At 37.4% G+C, this 20956-nt stretch overlaps 1 protein-coding gene across 19 annotated transcripts in view; it reads right to left on the reverse strand.

Moving 5' to 3' along the window:
• Positions 1 to 20956, reverse strand: part of FN1 (fibronectin 1) — a 69720-nt gene that overhangs the window by 36596 nt on the left and 12168 nt on the right. For all 19 annotated transcript variants that reach the window (XM_081583066.1, XM_081583065.1, XM_081583060.1 and 16 more), the window contains exons 9-20: positions 20523 to 20699; positions 19290 to 19442; positions 17918 to 18046; positions 16753 to 16896; positions 11589 to 11710; positions 8251 to 8431; positions 7590 to 7766; positions 6670 to 6798; positions 6488 to 6577; positions 5516 to 5710; positions 4497 to 4769; positions 2935 to 3201 (exon numbers count right to left, since the gene is read on the reverse strand). In XM_081583066.1, coding sequence (XP_081439192.1) covers positions 2935 to 3201; positions 4497 to 4769; positions 5516 to 5710; positions 6488 to 6577; positions 6670 to 6798; positions 7590 to 7766; positions 8251 to 8431; positions 11589 to 11710; positions 16753 to 16896; positions 17918 to 18046; positions 19290 to 19442; positions 20523 to 20699 — 2037 coding nt within the window. The remainder of the gene's footprint in view (positions 1 to 2934; positions 3202 to 4496; positions 4770 to 5515; positions 5711 to 6487; positions 6578 to 6669; positions 6799 to 7589; positions 7767 to 8250; positions 8432 to 11588; positions 11711 to 16752; positions 16897 to 17917; positions 18047 to 19289; positions 19443 to 20522; positions 20700 to 20956) is intronic.

Below are 20956 nucleotides of genomic sequence, written 5' to 3' on the forward strand. Positions count from 1 at the left end.
TATTCCAGAATTTAGTTTGGTAACAGTAAAAAAAAACTACAGAAAGAGCAATTTCAAAAATATGCAAGTCCAGCTGATGTTCACAACCTCAGAACTCTGTGCTAACAGAAGCTTATTTAAATCTAAAGCGTGGGGGGCTTCCCAGGTGGTCCAGTGGTTAGAAGGCATGGATTCTACCCCTGGTCAGGGAACTAAGATCCTGCATGCCGCACAGTGTGGCCAAAGAAAAAAATATTAAACCTAACTTTGATTGAGCTGTTTTCAGAATCATCTAGTCAACAAATATTTTTTGAAAGCATACTATGTGCAAGGCATCGCTTTTATCTAATAAAAGTTTTATCAGTTAACTCAAATAAAATTTTATTTTTATAAATGTACTGTGTAGACAACAAAATAACATGTCCAGTATATCAAAGTCTCCAAAAGTACTTGAAATAGCCGACAGTTGCCCCACCCACTTCATTTATTATTGTTAGTATCATTAAAAATGCTTTTTCTTAGAGAAATGCAAATCAAAACTACAATAAGTTACTACCTCACACCAATCAGAGTGGTCATCATTATAAAGTCTACAAATAAAAAACATCGGAAAGGGTGTGGAGAAAAGGGACCCCCCCTCCTACACTGTTGGTGGGAATGTAAATTGGTGCAGTCACTATGGAGAACAGTATGGAGGTTTTTCAAAAGAACCCAAAACAGAATTGCCACATGATCCAGCAATTCCACTCCTGGACATATACACAGACAAATTATAATTCTAAAAGATACATGCATGCCTAGATTCAGAGCAGAACTATTTACAACACTCAGGACACAGAAGCAACCTAAATGTCCATCGACAGATGAATGAATAAAGATGTGGTACACACATTGAAATAGAATATTACTCGGCCATTAAAAAGAATGGATGCCATTTGTAGCAACATGGATGGACCTAGAGATTATCATACTAAGTGAAGTCAGAAAGAAGGACAAATACCATATGATATCACTTACGTGTGGAATCTAAAATACAACACAAATGAACATATCTACCAAAAAAAAAAAGTCTCACCAATGCAGAGAACAGCCTTGGGGTTGCCAAAGGGAAGGGAGGTGGGGGAGGAAAGATTGGGAGTTTGGGATTAAAAGGTTCAAACTAGTATATATAGGATGGATATACAACAAGGTCCTACTGTACAGCACAGGGAACTATACACAATATCCTGTGATAAATCATAATTGAAAAGAATATGAAAAAGAATATATATTCATGTGTATAACTGAGTCATTTTGCTGTTCAGCAGATATTAATGCAACATTGTAAATCAACTATTTTTCAATAAAATAAACAAGATGCTTATTCTTTTATAGGCATTTTGTTCAACAAAAGAAACTGTAAAAAATATGTTTCATGTTAAAAAGTAAAAAAGATAACACATGTTAAAGACTTAAATCTACTAAATTCTCCATTCTAATGCAGAGAATGTCATCTATAAGAAACAGGTATTTACAAGAAATACAAAGATACTGATTTCATGTTAACAGAATTGAGTCTTAGTAACATGTAACATAAAATAGCAAAATTCAAAGGTCAGCTTATAGATAAAAAGTAGATTTTACTTGTTTATGACTAGTAGTTACTTGGGAAAAAGCGTTTACTAGCCAAGCTTTATACATGCAATTTAAATGGAAATAAATTTTTAGTAAATTATGAATTCCTACAAGGAAAATTTTATAGACACATTTTTGTGTGAAATAAATTTCACAGTAATTTATAAACTAAACTTATATTCACTTTTGGAATGCTTTTTAACATCTATTTTTCAAGTTAGAGTAAGATTTGTGGAAAGCTTTTAGGAAATTGCAAGCTAGTTCATAGTTGCAATATATGCTGAAAAAGTGTTAAGTTAGGTCCTTCTGTAATTCAAAATGAGCTAAAAACAGCAATTAATGCTTATCTAGAAATTATGGGTCTCATATTTCTTTGTAACGTAAATGAGATGCATTAATATAAATCAATTTATGAATATGCATTTAATAGAAATCAACTCAAGAATACAGTCCTCTATTGTGATATAGATATGAAAGAGATTTAAGGTCACTTCTTGTAAAGTGTTGAGCAAAAGACAGACATGACCAAAAATTACTGTCAGTATTTTTCCCTCTGTGGAATTTCGAGAGTGATTTAAGAAAAGTTAAAAAAAAAAAAAAAAGGTTATCCTGTTCTGCAGAAGTACTTTAATCTGCTGTCGTCAACATTCATCACTTCCTTAGCTTCTTGTCCTGCTGGTTTCTATTCAACTGGTAGATGTTTTTCTTCCACATTTAATGCTGTCGTTTGATGCTCAAAGTATTAGGATGTAGACACAGTGGCTGATTTTTTTCTTGCCTTAACTAGTATTTAGTAAATTCATTTAATTCAGTAGCATTCAATTTTCGAATAACTTGGGTGTCATAAACCATTCTACTCAAAGTACTGGTCTGGGAGGAAATAAGGATCTTGGTAACACATGTCATATAACCCACTGCTTCCCTCATCAAGAAAACTTTGCTTCAAAAAAGTACTAACTAAACTGAACGATGTGCTCCCTGATCCATTCTGGCATAAGCTCGTTAGTCCATGTAACAAACAACTCACAGAGCAGCAGTGGATCCATGGATCACATTTTGAGTAGGATCACTTTAAATATCTCTCTTTTTTTAATTAAAAATAATTATTTAAAACTTGTACAAAGTTTTTTAAGTTAACTTTGTTCTTTTTTGGCCACATTGCACAGCTTGTGGGGGGATCTTAGTTTCCTGACCAGGGAACTGGGCAGGGAAAGCACAGAGTCTTAACCACTGGACCGCCGTGGAATTCCCTAAGTTAACTTCTTAAAAGATGGATGAAGGAGAGAGAATGTAAATACAGATGAGACATCACCAAGAAAAGACATTTAAATTTTGACTTACGAGTGGTGAAGACTCCAGTGACTCTGGGGCTCTGCTGATTGCCCTTCACGGCTACGAGGCTTACAGCATACTCAGAGCCAGGCTGTAGGTTCCTCAGTGGGTACTGCGAGGCTGAGGGCCCCACGTTGTACTGCTTGGGCTGGCCTCCCCGGGTCAGGCCCACGGTCAGTCGGTATCCAACTATCCGGGCGCGAGGTGGAGTCCAGGTCACTATGACTGTGGTATCGGTTTCATTAATAAACTGGAGGTTGGTGGGAGCATCCAATTCTAGAAAAAGAGATGAAATACATCAAGAATTATCATACTGAAATCCCAAAGCTTGACTGAATTTTCTAAGTTCTTTCTTCTCAAGGTTAAAACAAAGATCAAAACCTTAGAAATACCGAGCCATGAAGAAGAGACTGAATGCTACGGAGAACTTCACAAAACTCTCGTCAGACATGAGAAATTACTCACTGTGTTTGCCTGACTTTGATCCTGTGCAAAGTTTAATTTTCCAGCATGATTTTCCCATCACCCTCAGAAATTACACTAACATTGCAGAGATGGTATTTAAAAACAAAAGCCAGTACTTGTGAAGCTATGGTTTGTTCTGCTCGGAGCCAAACAGGTGAAGAAAAGAGAAATAAACCCATTAAAATGAGGGTAAGAAGAAAGTTCCACATGGAACACAGTGATGTTTTCTGCATTTATTCAATGACTAATCCTTTGCTTGAATAATAAAAGTTACTTTCACATGATTCAGATTAGACAAAAATGATAACATATACTCAGAACCTCAGATTCATGGCAAGACCCTGGTGAGTTTTCCCTAGCACAAAGAATCACATAAATTGTTGGTTTTCTTCTTGAGTGTGATAACTGGCAATTTCCCTACAATAATTTAAAACACTTCTCAGAGGGAGGAAATGTTTAAGAGGTAGTCAAGTATAATAACTAAAAGCATGGGCTTTGGCGTCAAAAAGACAAAGGTCTATGTGGATCCCACTCCATCATTTCTCAGCTCTGTTACTTTACAAGCTGCAGAATTTTTTATAAGCTTCAGTTTCTTCATGTATCCTGTAGGGACAATAATAAGACCTTCCTTACTAACTCAAAATGAGGATTAAATATGAGGATAACGCTAATAAAGAACCGAGCATATGACCTGGTGCTTAACACACATTGAATATTTTAGCAATTACTATTCATAAATAATTCTGCTATAAAAGGATTAAGAGACTGCACTTGAAGTCTGACCTAGGTATATTTAGTTACACAAAAAAGTCCTCAAATTTTCAATCCATGTCCCCATTAGCAAAGGAAAATCAGGCTAAGTTTTGCTCCTTTAGTGTCACTTCCCCATGTATTTGGGAAACGGATGACCATTTAGCCTCTACGGAGCTTGTCTGAGTTTGTATTCACGTCTGATGGGCTCCGTGTTGACTACACATTTCCTGTCCTCTGAGTATGTTTCCTGTTTCTAACTGTGAACCTAGGAGTGAATAGCATGCTGCCTGCTCATCACAGGTGGAAAGGGAAGGTGGAGAGTTTGGGGTGGAGATAAAGGATGCCAAACCTACTGGTTGCCTGCTGTGCGGTCAGAGGCTTGCTCTCCCTCCCCTGGTTCACAGCGAAGACTTTGAAGTGATAAGTGACCCCAGGGGACAGCCCGGTGACTTCTGCAAAGGTATTCCTGCTGACGGGCAGCCGCTGCCCATGCTCCCCGGGCAGGTTGACGGGGATCACGTCCACGCGGTAACCAGTTACTGGACTCTCTGGGGGTGTCCACATGATGGTGATCTTCACATCTGTCACCTCCACAAACTGCAGATCCCTGGGAGGGGGAACTTTATCTAACAGACAAGAGCAGAGCGGTTATTTGCAATTCCTGCTGAGGATTATTTTTAAAAAATCAGCTTGCCAGAGGTGTATAAGGCAATTCATAAAGCCCCTCTCTTCAGAGCAAAGCTGTTTTCTCTTTAAATCTAAGAACACATTTTTGGGGTTATATTTGCATGGTTTAGTCATCTTGCTTACATTTGACATTTAAAACTATTATGTAAAATGTGAATGTAAGCAGATGAGTTTCCATCAAATGAAGTGTCCTACAAGGGGGGTTAAAATAAACATAACCCCCAAAGCCCCTAAGCAAACTCTTGTGACAACAGAAAAAAATGTGGTTTTTACTTTAATGAATCTTTTTTCAATACTTAAGAGCAACAGATGAACCACCCCTTAGGTTTCTTGGGGAAAATATGAAGATTTTGTGCTGTCAATTTTTAATCAGGAAAGCCAATAACCAGCTTTTATTAGTTACTTTACAGTGAAGACATTTCAGCTAGATTTCATAAGTTCAGGGATAGAGTAATCTATAGGATGACTTGCATATAGGAACTGTAGACAGAGACAAAATACCCCCACCCCACCCCCCGCAAAGACACAATTGTTCTTTGATCTTGCATGTCTGGTTGTCCCTAGTAGGCTCATGGAATGAACACAAGCCAAGGTTGGTTTTGTTCCTCTGGCAAAAGGGAGGTTCAAGATGTGACTTTCTTAAGCCTTAAAAGATAAGACAGCACAAGAAGCATCTTTAAGTTACCTGAACGTGGGACTCCAGTGGTTTCTTGCTGAATGAAGACAGGAGTACTTTCTTGATTTTCTTCCACAGCATAGATGGTGATGTTATACTGAACACCAGGTTGCAAGTCACTGAGAGTGACAGAGTTGGCAGTTTCAGGAAGATTGAGTTCTGTGCTACTACCCTCTACGGATGGGGAATAGACGATTCTGTATCCTGCAGATTCAGGAGAAAAATAGTAAAACACACTGATGAAACACAAGTTTAAAAGGCATAAATCCCCCTATCCTAATAGCCCTTAGCATTTTGGTGGATCACTCTTGAAGAGTGAGCAATTCTTTTGGACTCATTCAATAGTGCTACTTCTTATAAGGACTATTCAGTCCAAAGATAAAGAATAGTCATGCAAAGCTTTTTAATAATAAATATCATCCTCGAAGACTGAGATCCTTAATAAGTGTCTATTAGAAATGCCAGGAGGTGAAAATATTCATGTTAAATCGATTTCTTTTCTTTGAGCTCTAGATGATGGGAGCAATCAAGGAACCATCTGAGCCAGAGTTGTCTAGCCTGTCTGTGTCTTTTAAGAACTTCAGAAACAGTTAAGTCACCTAATGAGCTAATAAGGCATCTCGGCTGCCTGTAAGAATAAGTCTCAGAGTGAGGTTTTCAGAAGAATTACCCCTCTTCTATCATGGGAATGCTTGGTTTAATAAATCCATGAGCTGGTTTTCGAGGTTTGTGCCTGTGTGATTATGTGTGTGCATGTTTGTGTGAAATAGGTTAATTAAGACATATTTAAGAGGAAATTATTCTTAAGAAGGTAAGGCTGTAAGACTTATACCACACACAGACACACATACATCTACACTCTGGTCCAGTAATTACAATAGAGATATAAGTGATTTGCCTGCTCATAGATCAGAATCCACTCCCTTACCTCTTACGGCATCAAGATTAACATAGGAGCTAAGAAGAGGCAGCTAAGCTGACCTGTGATGGGTGCCCGGGGTCTGCTCCAGCGAACGACAATAGAAGTGTCATCAACTTGGTCCACAGTAGGGTCAGGAGGGGCATCAGGTGCTAACAAAGAAAGGAAGAAATGAGAAAAACAGGAAATACTGCTACAGGTCTGTTTCACGGGGAAAAGAAAAGTCTTTTGACACCACACGTACCCGTTGTCTGTGAGGTAGACAGGATCAAATTCTGCTCTCCTTCCTCGGATATCTCATACACATTCACGGTGTATTTTCGGCCAGGAAGCAGGTCAGGGATGTTCACGGAAGTGGCTGTGCTGGGAAGATCTTTGAAATAAAAGGGAAAGGTTACTATCAGAGCATACCAATCCCTCTAATGACTCTATAACCTATGAGAAAGATAGTTTTAAAACTATATATTCATGGGGGTGGGAGGAATGAAGAAAGAAAACTATGAAGAAATGTATTAATGTATAGTCAGTAATTATCAATGCACTATGAGATAATTTTTTCCCCTTTCCCCAAATATTTTCTCTAAGGATATATAGTTTTAAACCACCCTCAAATTTGTAAATGTTGTCCTCTGTAGTTAGAAATCTAAGTAGTGGTTATGGGTGAGGGATGATGGAGGATAGGGGAGGAGGGATGTTCTTTTTCTTGATCTAGGTCCTGATCACGTGGGTGTGTTCTTTTTATAAAAATTCACTGAGTTCTATGTTTATGATTTGTGTACTTTTCAGTGTGTATATTTCTCCACAATCAAGTTTTTAAAAGTCCGTTAAACATGAGAATCTGAAAAGCATGAATAAGGGTACTGTGTCTCTCCCAAAGCTAACAGTCCCCATGCTGGCAATTAATTCCAGGAAGAACACACTATTGTTGTGTGGACCTGTGCCCAGGCTAACACATAACACAGCTCCCACCAGGGACCAGGAAAGTGAGCATAGTTCAGGAAAAACCCAAGTCGGTTCTAAAAAGGGTCAGTTGTTTTCCGTCCTCACACTGGAGGGTCAACTAGTTCCAAACTTCCCAGGCCACCTGCGTGGATGCACCCCCCCACCGCAGTCCCACACTCAGCAGAGTCTCCCAGCAGCTGGTCATCAACACATTGAGCTTACCCAGGTACTGTGGTTCATCTCCCTCTTCACTCAGCTCATACTCCACCCGGAAGCCAGACACAGTGTCCGAAGCCGAGACCCAGGAAACCACAAAGCTGCTGGCTGTGATTTCAGTCACCGACTCAGAGGTGGCCACAACGGGAGACAAGGGTGTGGTCTCTCCTGTCACAGTGTTGCCTAGAGTCAAAGAGAAGGCAAAGAGCCTTCAGCCATCGATAAAACTTACTACCATCATCTGTAAAATACCATTTAAAAAAAAAATGTAGGTGCCAGACTTCCCCGTTAGTCCAGTGGTTAAGAATCCACCTGCCAATGCAGGGGACATGGGCTTGATCCCTGTGTCCAGGAACTAAGATCCCACATATTACAGGGCAACTAAGCCCATGCACCACAACTACCGAAGCCCATGCGCCCACGATCCACAACAAGAGAAGCCACCACAATGAGAAGCCCGCACACTGCAACAAACAGTAGCCCCAGTTCGCTGCAACTAGAGAAAGCCAGCACAGCAGTGAAGACCCAGCGCAACGAAAAAAAAAATAAAATGTGGGTATTCATGTTCATCCGTGGAAGAATATGAATCGAGAAGGAAAGCACTTCCTGTGAGAAGCCCAGCTCTGAGAAAGGCAGGCACAGATGGACAGGCCGCTGGGGTACATACTGGTCACCGCTGGGCTCGTGCTGGTGGTGGTGAAGTCGAAGCGCGTCACCTCTCTTTGGCCATAGTGCTGGACGCTGATAAGCTGGCCCTCGTATACCACCCCTGGCCTCAAGCCTTTGATGGTGTAGGAGTTTAAGTGGCCAGGAATGGTAGCTTCCTTCCAGCGGTTTGGAGAATTTTTCTAAAAATTAAGTGAAAAAAAAAAAAATCACACAAGAATTTACAAAGATGAACGCTGAGAGATGATGTGGAGCATTCTTCAACGAAGAACGAGGAGTCTATGAAGCTCCATTTGAGGGGGAAATTTTGGAAAATTGGGATCAGAATAGAAACCTGTAGCAGAATTTGTTAATGATGGTTATTAAAGCTAATATTTACTGATGGTTTAGTATGTACCATGCTCCGTGCTGTTTTCCTTCTGTTCTCTTATTTAAGCTTTATCTCTTCCCTCCTCCAAGTTAGTGGTATTATCATCCTGATTTTACAGACAAAGAAACAGAGTTATGTGACATGCCCAAGATTACACAGTGGGAGGCCTGGGCACCTTCCTTTTCGCCAGATTAATTATTCAGTTTAACAACAGCAACCTAATGTGATAACCCAAGTTTTGCCTTTCCCAATTTTTAAATTTCCACAATGAACTGGGATATATTCCTCTCTGAAGTGGGAAAAGGCTTTATAGTCTATATTTATTTATGGGATACAAACCAAGTTTCTTACAGAGTAAAGGCATAATATTCTTTCATGACTCAGTTCCCGGGACCATCACATATGAGGCTTAACACTGCTCTGGTTTTATGACTCATTCTTGGATATGAACTACTCCATCAAAAGTGGTTAGCCAACTTTGGGCAAGATTGCAGAAGAATGTGATCTCAGTTTATTTAATCTTTGTTTCCAGTTTATATTTTCACATCCTGTCCGAATTTATTAATATATCATGGATCACAAAATTTATGGCAATAAAATGTGTAAAAAAGAAACATCCTTACTTCAAACAAGTTGAGATCATTTTAAGTATAAATATTTTACACTAACATAAGTCAAAATACATTTTTAATACCCAGTGATTTTACAAAATTATCCAATCAACCAGTTCCTCAATAATTCAGATATTCAAGTGTCCCTTTATAATTTTTAAATAAATGAAAGTGATCCTAGTACTCTTTAAATTTAAACACCTTGTGAAAAACATTAAATTAGTCATTATAATTAGCTCAGATTTAACAGTAAGCCTTTCATTCAATGTGAACTTTTTTGGTTTGTTATTAGAAGAAAATACTCAAGAATAAACTCTCAGGTGACAAATATTAAAGAAAAACCCAAAAGTGTTAAAAAAAAATCTCAAAGAAATAACCTCCACTTTTGGAGACTTTCTAACTTATATATATTTTATGTGCGTGCTAAGTCGCTTCAGTCAAGTCTGACTCTGTGTGACCCTATGAACTGTAACACACCAGGCTCCTCTGTCCACGGTATTCTTTTTTTTTTTTTCACGGTATTCTTAAGACAAGAATATTGGAGTGGGTTGTCATTCCCTCCTCCAGGGGATCTTCCCAACCCAGGGATCGAACCCATGTCTCTTAAGTCTCCTTTATTGGCAGGTGGGTTTTACTGCTAGCGTCACCTGGGAAGCCCTATATACATTTTATACCTATGTGCAATTATCCCTTATTACTGTGGTCTCACAGATACTTCAGAGTTAAGTTTAAAGTAAATAAAGTCGGTAAAGAGAAATGAGAGACAAGAAAGCGTTAGAGGGGAAATATATTCATCCCACGGACTAACATCATTAGACAAAAAGTTCTGCAAATGGCTACTACATATACTGTGGACATTAACAAAAAAGGGTAAAAGAAGAAAAAGAATGATTTCAACAGCTTGAATTTTTCAAAAAGAATTTAATACAACTGCATGAGTCAGTCAAATGTTTTGTTTTGCTTTGCTTTTTCAGTTCCTAGAAACCAATAGCTGTGATTTAAAATGGGCATTTTTCTCCTGTGCTTAAATAGTTTCTCAAATTAATGTCATACATTTTGGAGAGATATAAGGGCAGGCTTGAGAGGGTAAGAGAAACTACAACTTAATAGATCAATATCTTCCTTGCTGCTGCTGCTGCTGTTGCTAAGTCGCTTCAGTCGTGTCTGACTCTGTGTGACCCCATAGAGGGCAGCCCACCAGGCTCCGCCATCCCTGGGATTCTCCAGGCAAGAACACTGGAGTGGGTTGCTATTTCCTTCTCCAATGCATGAAAGTGAAAAGTGAAAGTGAAGTTGATCAGTCGTGTCCGACTCTTCGCAACCCCAATGGACTGCAGCCTACCAGGCTCCTCCGTCCATGGGATTTTCCAGGCATGAGTACTGGAGTGGGTTGCCATTGCCTTCTCCGAATATCCTCCTGAGTGAGACTTAATAGATCTATATCCTCCTTAGTGAGGTTTCTTCAATTTCTAGATGATCAGTAGGAAGTCACAAAGTCATTCATTAAATACACTAACTATCCCTCATATATACTTTTCTCTCATCATCTCTCCCTTCTATCCAAATAACTGCAAAGATTAGAAAGTTAGGTTTCAAGAAATGATCATGGAAATTCCCTGGAGGTCTAGTGGTTAAGACTGGGGGTGTTTACTGCCATGGCCAGGGTTCAATGCCTGGTTGGGGAATTACAATCCCTCAGGCCATGTGGCATGGTCAAAAAAAAGGAAGAAACAATCACTTAAAAAGTGAACCAAAATAGAAAGATATTAACTTAGCTACTTTGTTTTACAAATCATGGAAAATGATGCCAGTAGTTTTCTTTCTCTTTGATGGAGTTGCAAGACTTTAAAAAACTTTAGATTCTCTTCCCTTGATGGTTAATAATAATTTTAAGCATTATCATTTCTAAGTCCTCACAAACAAGATGTTTCTAACATGAAGAGTTAAGTTCTCCTAAATACCAAAAGAAAGCTAAGTCTGTATGTCAATTAGATTGACCACATATTGTTTGGTCACTAAACAAATACAATGCCAAGTGAATAGTTCATCAGATCTACTGGCTCAAAAACTGAAACACATTTTCAGAATATGTTCATTTCCTTCTCCTTTTAAAAAAATATTCGACTATTTACTCTTCTTTATTTTGCTGCACCTAGTCTTAGTTGCAGCACATGGCATCTTTTAGCTGTGGCACGCAAATTCTTAGATATGACATGCAGTATCTAGTTTCCTGACCAGGGATTGAACAGGGTCTCCTGAATTGGCAGCAGAAAGTCTTAGTCACTGGACCACCAGGAAGTCCCCAGAATCTATTAATCAAGAGCCTCAATATCCAAGGTTTCTGAGCAGGATACTCACAGGTTTCCACCTGAGAATGTACTTGGAAATGTGAGATGATTCTGGTGCACTCCATTGGATGGGGTGAGAGTTAGGTTGACTTGGGGTCTCAGTGATGATTACTTGGACAGGACCACTTGCATCTGAAAATGAAAATATGACACTTGGTGATCTTGAGCATCCCCTTACATCAACTTAAAATTTAGTGCACATGGATGACCATCATTAAAAACAGTTTTGCTTATCAGTAAATGGGAGCACAATAAAAATTATCTGGAGTTAATTTTTTACATATTGACATTGGAAACCAATGAGACAAATCCTTTTTTGTTAATTAATCGCTGTCAAATAACAATATTGTGTTAATTTCTGCTGTACAGCAATGTGATTCAGTTATACACACACACATACATATATATATATATATATATATTCTTTTTTATATTCCTTTCCATCATGGTTTATTACAGGATATTGAATATAGTTCCCTGTGCTAAACAGTAGAATCTTGTTGTTTATGCATTCTGTATATGATAGTTTGCATCTCCTAACCCTTAACTCCTACTCCATGCCTTCCCCACTCCCTTCCTTTTGTCAACCAACGGTCTGTTCCCTATGAGACAAATCCTTTTTTAGCAGATAGATTCTTGTCTTTCACATGAGAAATGCAACTCAAACTTATTTATAAGCAAATAAAAATAATTTTTTAAATGCCACTTAGTTCACTTTCTTCTCCATTTTCAAAGAATTGTGAGAAAACTGTTGAACTACTCTAACACAAATAATGTAATACAGAATACAAACTTCATTTACTTATACTAAACTTCTCTGAAGGAAATTCTAGCTTGTGGCGCTTTTCATCAAGGACAAATCTACCATCAAGAAAGAAAAAACATTCCAAAGGCCATATGACATGATGTAAAACAAACACATTTCTAAATGGGGTAGAATCTTAGCCAAACAGACAAAGGTAATAATTAAAGACTCAATTTTATTTCTCATCCTCTCAGTCTAAGATCCTATCAGTTTGGAAAAATGTTTTATTTTTATTCAAGAAGTTTGCTCTAAAATCATTCCATTAATTGGTCAAATTACTGAGATCAAAATCATATTTTTTCAAAAGTAGTTATCAACAAAATGACATTTTGAAGTATATACTAAATTTAATATTTCCACATCCTAATGTGTAAAACTATTATCAACAAATTTAGGGTATGTTTTTGGTTCTTCTGTTGGTTTTTTTTTAAAGGCAAAACAAGAGAAGTGGAATCAATTTCTTAATTGGGTAGATTCTATTTAGGATAATTATTAAATAAATGGAAAATTTATGCCTGCTGAAGAGAACACTGAACACTGTCTTTTTTATGATGTCAATCAATGTTCAACTTATTAGAAATAAAAAAAGTTCCTTCTAATAACGTTTCCAAGAATTTCTAACTGACATTCTGTTAAACAGAGCAAAATTTTGCATGTTAGCAAGAGCAGTTCAGGAGATTATTAACCGATTTAAGTTTTCCATAAGGTCATAGAAAAAATATTGATTTTCAAACTTAATTATTATCCTCACCATTAAATTTTCTTTGAAAATAAAGTTTTCTCTAGACAAACAAATATACCACTTGCATATCTGGATAGACTCAAAAGTTCTAGAATAATATACTCGCTTCCACACTGAGAATAATTCAAAGTTTGGCTAAAGACTAATAAACATTCTTTAAATCTTAATTTCATCTAATGCACATATTCATAAGCTGTACAAAAACCAAAATTAATAAATAAAATTCTCAATTTTTAATTCTAAAGTGTACATTTCATAGACCATGGCAGGGTGTGTTGTAATTAACTGGCAGAAGTCAATTCCACAACCCTCTTTGAGTCACCCTTTCACCATTATATATATATATATGAATATAAATACATTTTTAAAAACAAACATTGAGGCAAAATTTAGAGATGTGATTATTTAAAGTACTCCCATATATGTATCAGTAAATATAGAACTATCACATTTTTATATTACAATAATTGGTATAAGGCTGTTTAAATACTGATCCTTAAAAGAAATCCTACCATAATTTCCTCAGGTAAAGTGATGCCTGATATGTATTTTAGTTTAACAACCATGATTTTGAGAGAAAAAAGTTTATGATGCCATGAATGTACACCACCAAGAGTCATTTCTAAAGCTAACCAAAGACTTTGGATGATTAAATGCCAATGTAGGTTCATTGACCGTAACAAACGTACTACTCCGGTGGGGATGGTGATAGTAGGGGATGTTGTGCTGGGTGGGAGCACAGGAAACATGGGAAATCTCTGTACCTTCCTTTTGACCTTGCTGTGAACCTTAAACTGCTTAAAAATAGTCTTAAATTTTAAAAAAAGATCATGATGATTATGGCTGATTCATGTTGATGTATGGCAGAAACAATACTATAAAGCAATTATCCTCCAATTAAAACTAAATAAATCTTAAAAAAATTATGATGGTTACATGTTTATCAAGATGAAGTTTTAGAAAGATAACACAAGTGACCTTGACTGCCTACCTTTAAGCTTAATCATGCTGCTATGTCCACAAGGAGGAGGAGAGTAAAGAAAGGGGAGGAAAAAGAAACAGGCGACTCGGAGGTTTTTACTCAGTGATGGAGCAAAACGACATAAGGTTTCTTCTAAAATTTCAAGTGCTGGTTTGAAACCCTGTGTTTTCAACGTTAGGCTTGTACCATAGCTCACCTTTAAGGGAACTACCCTAAACAGTAATAAGATATCTTGCATTTAGCACAATTTTGTTCAGAGAGTAAAAAATTATCTTTGATTTGTAAGGTCAGTTAAATTCCAGCTATCACTCTACTCCACTTTTTCTACATATGATTCGAAGATAAGAAATCTGAAAATTCTGACATCATTTACATTGTTTAGACTTAGCATTTTGCTAATCCTTTTGATATTGGTTAATCGGTAAAACTTTGTAAAGTAACCTGAGCAATGACTCACACCATTGTGAAAATTTGACTCCCTCTCTTATTCAATATAATCATACTAACTAGGAAATAGTTAAGAAGAGATATGATAAAATGTCTATACTTTCAAAACCAGTTTGAAATAAGGCCTAAATGAATAATTTCCAGTAATGGTGACCCTGGAGAAGTTAAACATTTATGCATTTGCAACTCAGCCCTTTTTTTCTTTATTTAGTTTGCTGAGATCTGTGCTTTCCTGGTTGTTTATTGACAAACCAAATGCCTCTTATCTTCTGTTAGTTTGAACAACTCTATTGAATCCTCTGTAGCAGAGAAACAAACAGGGCACAGCTCAGAGACAAGGGACTGGTGATCTGTTGTTCCGTCATCCGTCATCCTTCCCACACTCTGAAAGTCCCACAAGCCAGGCAGGAACCATTGAGCAACCCAAACACACAGATAAGACCCAGACTGTGTACTGAGGCCAATCTCCTCTCCGCTGAAATCTCCTCTACGCTCAATGGGCTCTTCTGTTTTGAAGAGTAGAAATAAGGTCAACACATAAAAGTCCAACACAGGAGGATTCCCTCCCATTTAGATTTCATCTCTGGCATGTCAACCTACAGGCTGTTATGTGAACAGGCTTACTTTAAAAGAGAGAGCGAAAAAAAGTTCTCTCTAATTCACTGAGAAGGAAATCACTTTCAAGACCACCACACCAGTAAGAACCATAAATAGACAGTAAGAGCATTTTTTAGAAATGTCTATCCTTTGGTTGTATCATTAAAAAAAAAAAAAAGCTTCAGTTATATACTTTCTGAACTTACAGTAATTCTGCAGAGCTTTAAAAATCATTGAACAAAAAAAATTATTTTAAGTGATTCCTACACACAAATCTACCACAAAATACAGTTTAAGAGCCAGGTCAATCTGTGCTGAGAACCTATAAAGCTAAGTCATCTTCAGCAGCCCAGACAGCGTCTGAAGCCAGGGGAGAGGAGGGTCTCTTCTAAGATCAGAAAGGGTATAGATGAATGGTTTTTAGGATCACAGATTATTAGTTTGTTGGTGCTGGAAGGAACTTTAAAGGTAATCAGCTAAAATCTCCCCATTTTACAGATGAGGAAATAATGAATGAAGCTTGACTTGAATCTGCTTAGCAGCATGTATAAACCTGGACCCATGTCTTGGCAAACACTGTTTTTGGCCGAGTTGTTCCATATCTTCTTCTTTATGACAGTAAATCTCTTATCACATTAAAAAAGGACTTAGTTAACTGAATCTTGATTTCTGTCATAGGCAGATTCCAATGTCCTGACGATCTTTCTTTCTATTTCTGAATATAGGCCACATCTTAACTTAGCAGAGAGTCAAGAGGCTTTGATCTCAGTAATTGCTCAAGTAACTGATGTCTAAAAATTAATTTTATTTTTTGGTCACACCACAAGGCGTATGGAACTTCTCTGACTAGGGATCAAACCCATGCCCCCTGCAGTGGAAGGACAGAGCCTTAGTTGCTGGGCTACCATGGACGTCCACGATGCCTAAAAATTAGTTTCAGAATTCAACCCATCTTACTGTAACTCATCACTCAGTAAAAATTAAATTCAATTTTTTAGAAAATGAATAACACCTCTAGCTAGGCATTATGTCCTGTGACCTGAAAAAAATCCAGCAATAAACATTTTCGAGTATTTGAACAGCATGGTCAGAGAACTAACCAAGTTACTCAACTCTGGACACAGGATATTTTGTTCCAGACTCCAAAAGATCAAACACATGAACATTCTGACAAAAAGAGGGCCTGGACGAAACACTGAATGAATACATATCATGTGTTGTATTTCATGCAATTTCTCCATGCAATTTTTCTGTTAAGAAACATAACATAAAATCCTGACCTTTACTCCCAGCATCAGTTACTCCATGGTTTCTATCTACAAGTATAGATGAGGAATGAAATTTAGCCAGTGTTTTAACCTAATGGAATGTTCTACAGTGTTAAGAAACAAATCTACATGTAGGCCCTTTTTCACAGCCTTCTACTCCTACTTGACTGGGGAGAAAGGAAAACTATTTAAGTAAAAAATATTCGATTAATGATTAGACAGTGAAATGAGAAAAGGATGGGAAAAGGAGGAGATACCAATTTAGGCTTCAGAGTGTTAATAAACACTGATGTTACTGTGTATTTTATAACACAGTGGAATAAAGCTACTTACCTGGATAGGTCTGTAAGGGCTGGCAGGCCCACTCCCCAATGCCACGGCCATAGCAGTAGCACTGGTACCTGACCCCCTGCAAATACTTCTCCCATGAGTCTCCAATTTGATAAAAGGTGCGGGTTTCTGAATCCTGACATTGATCTAAAATATACACAAGTAGAAGATTAAGCAGTCTTGAAAACGTAAAGTGACAAATTTAAATTTGGTGTGCTAGAGCACAGATTCTTAGTTTTAATAAAAACTTGCAACTGTCCTTATAAATACAGCAGTCCAAAAATGTTTTGTTCATATCTTGTACCTTACTGGACAGTTAATGGTCAAAAAGTACCCATTGGGAGGAATAATTAGCTTTCTAAAAGAATAACATTTCTAAATAAAAATGTTAAGATTTAGATTTCAGTATATATTGACAACCTGAATCTTAATTTGAGAAAAATAAATTAATTTCATATTTTACCCATCTTAATGCAAATAGTTTACCATTTGAAGAGCAAGGATAAAATATCATTTTAAACATGTCTTCAAAATGTGGATGACTTAATTTTACATATAAATGAACTGAGATAAATTTCAACTAGTGAATAACTTGCTGAGCATCTTCTAAGAAAGCCTCTCAGGCCTCTCACAGCTTTGGCAATCGCAGGTCAAAAAAACTCATCTGGTCAGTTTGTTTTCTGGGTGAGCAACATGTCTCTTTGAGTAAAGGAATATTAATGGATTACCTTAAAGCTGGTAACACAGCTCTTTTAAGGCCCAACCCTCACTATTTGCTTAGATCTATTAAAAGGGCAGCCAAGAAAAATAAGGAATCTGGGAGGGAGATATTTACTGGCATAATCATTTGTTCACATTACTGCACAGTCAGCAAAGCAAAGTTCGCTTTCAGATATGAATTATCTTTATGATTCAGAACCAAAAAACAAATTTGTTTCAATTAAAGTAAACCTTCATGTGTTACCAAATTCAGCAAAAACAAATGACTACCACTCTCAAGTTTAGATATTGGTCCATGATTAGAGAAAAGACTTTGCCAAGCTCTCTGTAGGCCATGATCAAAGTCTAAAGCCAGTTTCAATCAAGTAATATCAAAGAACTCTCCTTATCTGAAACTTGCTAGCTATACTCAGTGTTCAAATCCAGCTAGAGACACAAGGCTACTTACCAACAGGATCGCACTTCCAGCGACCCCGGCCCTGACCGAAGCAGGTACAATTCAGCATGTGTCCCTCTTCGTGACGTTTGTGGAATGTGTCATTCACATTGTAAGTGATGCCATCGACGATGCACTGATCTGTTTAGGAAACAGTGGGATGGGTGGAGAATTTTTAAGTTTCACTAATGAAATAAAAGAAGCTACACTTTTCGAAGCATACAATTCCTTCCACTTAATTAGCAACATCTTCCACTAAAATAACTTTTCTACTGGCATAGAATAAACATTTTTTTCCAAAGCTTAGTCAGTACTACACTTCTTGCAAAAAAAAAAAACTCTCTTATAAACTTGTACAGATTAGAGATCCAAGTACATACAACAAACTTGAACTTTCAGAACAAGTTCTTGCTGGGTTCAAAATGACCTTTAGATCTCTGCTTGTTACAATAAATAGGAGGCAGATTAAACATTCTAATAGGATACCCAGCATGATGCGATGGTCTCATCTCTGGAATAGCAAGCTAGGGAGATACTTGGAATGTGTAAATAGAATACCATAAGTGACATTTGGAAAGTTAACAACAACAACAAAATCAGGCCAACTCTGTTGTTAACTTGCTGAGATGCTAAGAAATTACTTCCCTCTCTGGGCCTCAGTTCCTTTCTCTGTAAAATGAGGAGCTGGTCTGGATGCCTTCCTAGTGTCGTTTTCAGCTCTGCAACATCATATGTAATTATCATTAGACCTGGATTGTGTCATCCATCAGGCATCATAAAAGGAGAACAAGTCCAGGCCAAGATCAACACAGAGGCTACATGGACTATTTATTAGCCCAGAGCTCTACCTAAGTCTTATTTTGCAAACCAAAGAAATAGAAACACTAAAATTGTTTTAATAGATCAACAACCCTTATATCATACAGCAGGGTACAAAGGGGAAAAACTAGAGTGAACAAAAGAAATTGTTCTCTATGACTTTGTCTCCTTGAATTAAAGGAGATCTGCCAAGATCTGATTTTAGAATAGCACGGTCCCTTTTCTTTACAAAAATTGCCCAGTCTTTTCTAGACAAGAATCCAACACATAACTACAAGCTAAAAGGATCAAGTGATATCAAGTGATCATGTTTTATTCTTTGAAGTCATCTTTTTGGCTCAGCCTAAGTACTTACATCCTGGGAATGTTTCAGAATCTTAGAAATGCTCTACCAGATTTTCTTAACTGGCTGTCTAACATGCAAAATCTATCCAACACAGTAGACTAACGGAGTGGCATTGCATACGTCTTCCCCTGCTTTTGGTAAAGCACAAGTTTTCCTGAAGAAGTCTGCTTCTCTGTATTCTCTGTCCTCTCAACTATTTTCATGAACAAGTTAGCATACCTCGGAGCTGAGAGTAGGCGACACACGTCCATTCTCCACGACCATTTCCAACACATGTGCATCTCATCATGTGGCCCATATCATGCTGTTTGTCCCATTGGTCTCCAATGCGATACATGACCCCTTCATTGGTTGTACAGATTTCCTCGTGGGCTGTTTGGAAACAGAAGGGAAATGCATTACTGCATAAATAGATCACAAGGGCTAAAATGCATGCAATATTATCAGTCTGGTTTGGTGATCCTAAGAGCTCTCTTGGAACGAAGTCTTCTGTGCCTCAAAAATTCATTGAGCTCTGACTACCAGAGAGAGAAAACATAGTCCAAAGATGAGGTTTGTTGTGGGGAAAAATTACAGTATGGTTAAGGGATGTAAACCACAATTATGCCTACCCATTCAAGGGGTTTGCAATGTTCTAGAAGTCTGGATTTGACTTCTGTCCCATAACATTTGCTAGTTTCGGTTTATTCTAGATCAGAGGGAAACAATGTGTATGGGTATAGAATTGTAAGTTAACATGTGTTTTCCTTCTAAATCCAAATTTTCTTTTGCTGAAATGAGAGGAATAAAAGTAAGCGTAAGTATTAATAGTTTCCTTCTGCTGTTTCATTGCCTCATATTCACACTTGACAGCAGCACATGGATTCTTAATTCTACTATCAGAAAATCAACTGTAGTCTAGTGGCTCTCGAAATTTGAAAACAAAAGGTATTGGTTCTCCTTTCTTCATTCACACAAACTAGACCACAGCCTTTTAAAAAAAGATCCCTATTGATTGGAAAATACAGAATCTGGGTCATTTTGGTGTTTAATAAGTGATAGAGCTTATTCTAAAGCTGTATGTAAATACTGCAGGTCTGTGACTGCAGCAGTCACTTCAATGTTTTAATCTCCTCAGTTGTGTGCTTTTTACAAAAGACACACCTGTTTAAAAAAAAGTGTATTTCCAGGCTTTTTAAAAGTATTTTTATTGTATTTACATGGTTTTGGACTTTATAACAGTGGGATTTTAAAATCATATAAACAACTATATAATTCTTATACTTTTGAATAATTATATAATTCTTATAAATCTTATGAATAATTATATAATTCTTAAATATTTGATTACATATAGATCATGAAGCTTTCCGCTATCTAAAAAGTAAGTCTTAATGTGTGAAACAGAAGTAGGCCAGACATTATTCTTCTGTCTTACTCCACAAACGGCTGCCTCCAAAGGCTTCATCTTACCAGCCATGGGGCAGAATCCAAACTTCTGGTCAGCGTCATAGTTCTGCGTGGTTCCACACCATTTCATGTTGTCCCTCCTGCCCTCAGAAGTACAGTCCGTATAGTTGTGGTTGTTGTACAGGAAAGGAAAGTGGCACAAGGCACCATTGGAATTTCCACCTCGAGTCTGAACCAAAACTGTCCAAAACAACACACATGTCAGAAGAAAAAGATTACAACTGAGCTTTCCAATGTACAGTGGGGAGTTACTGCGACGAAACTAGCCAAGTTTCTGCAACTAATTCAGAGTGTGTCTCAGAATACAAGAAGTCTAATAATACAGTTCTAAGCCTCCTTAGTGTATTCAGCTTCACCTTTCAAGCAGATTTAAATCTAATTTTTGCTCTCATTTTTCCAGCCAGAAAGAAAAAGATTAAAATGGTTTTAGCCAAAAC

Source organism: Giraffa tippelskirchi, chromosome 3 (genome assembly GCF_054371585.1).
Source record: "Giraffa tippelskirchi isolate mGirTip1 chromosome 3, T2T-mGirTip1v1.2.pri, whole genome shotgun sequence".
Lineage (NCBI taxonomy): Eukaryota > Metazoa > Chordata > Mammalia > Artiodactyla > Giraffidae > Giraffa > Giraffa tippelskirchi.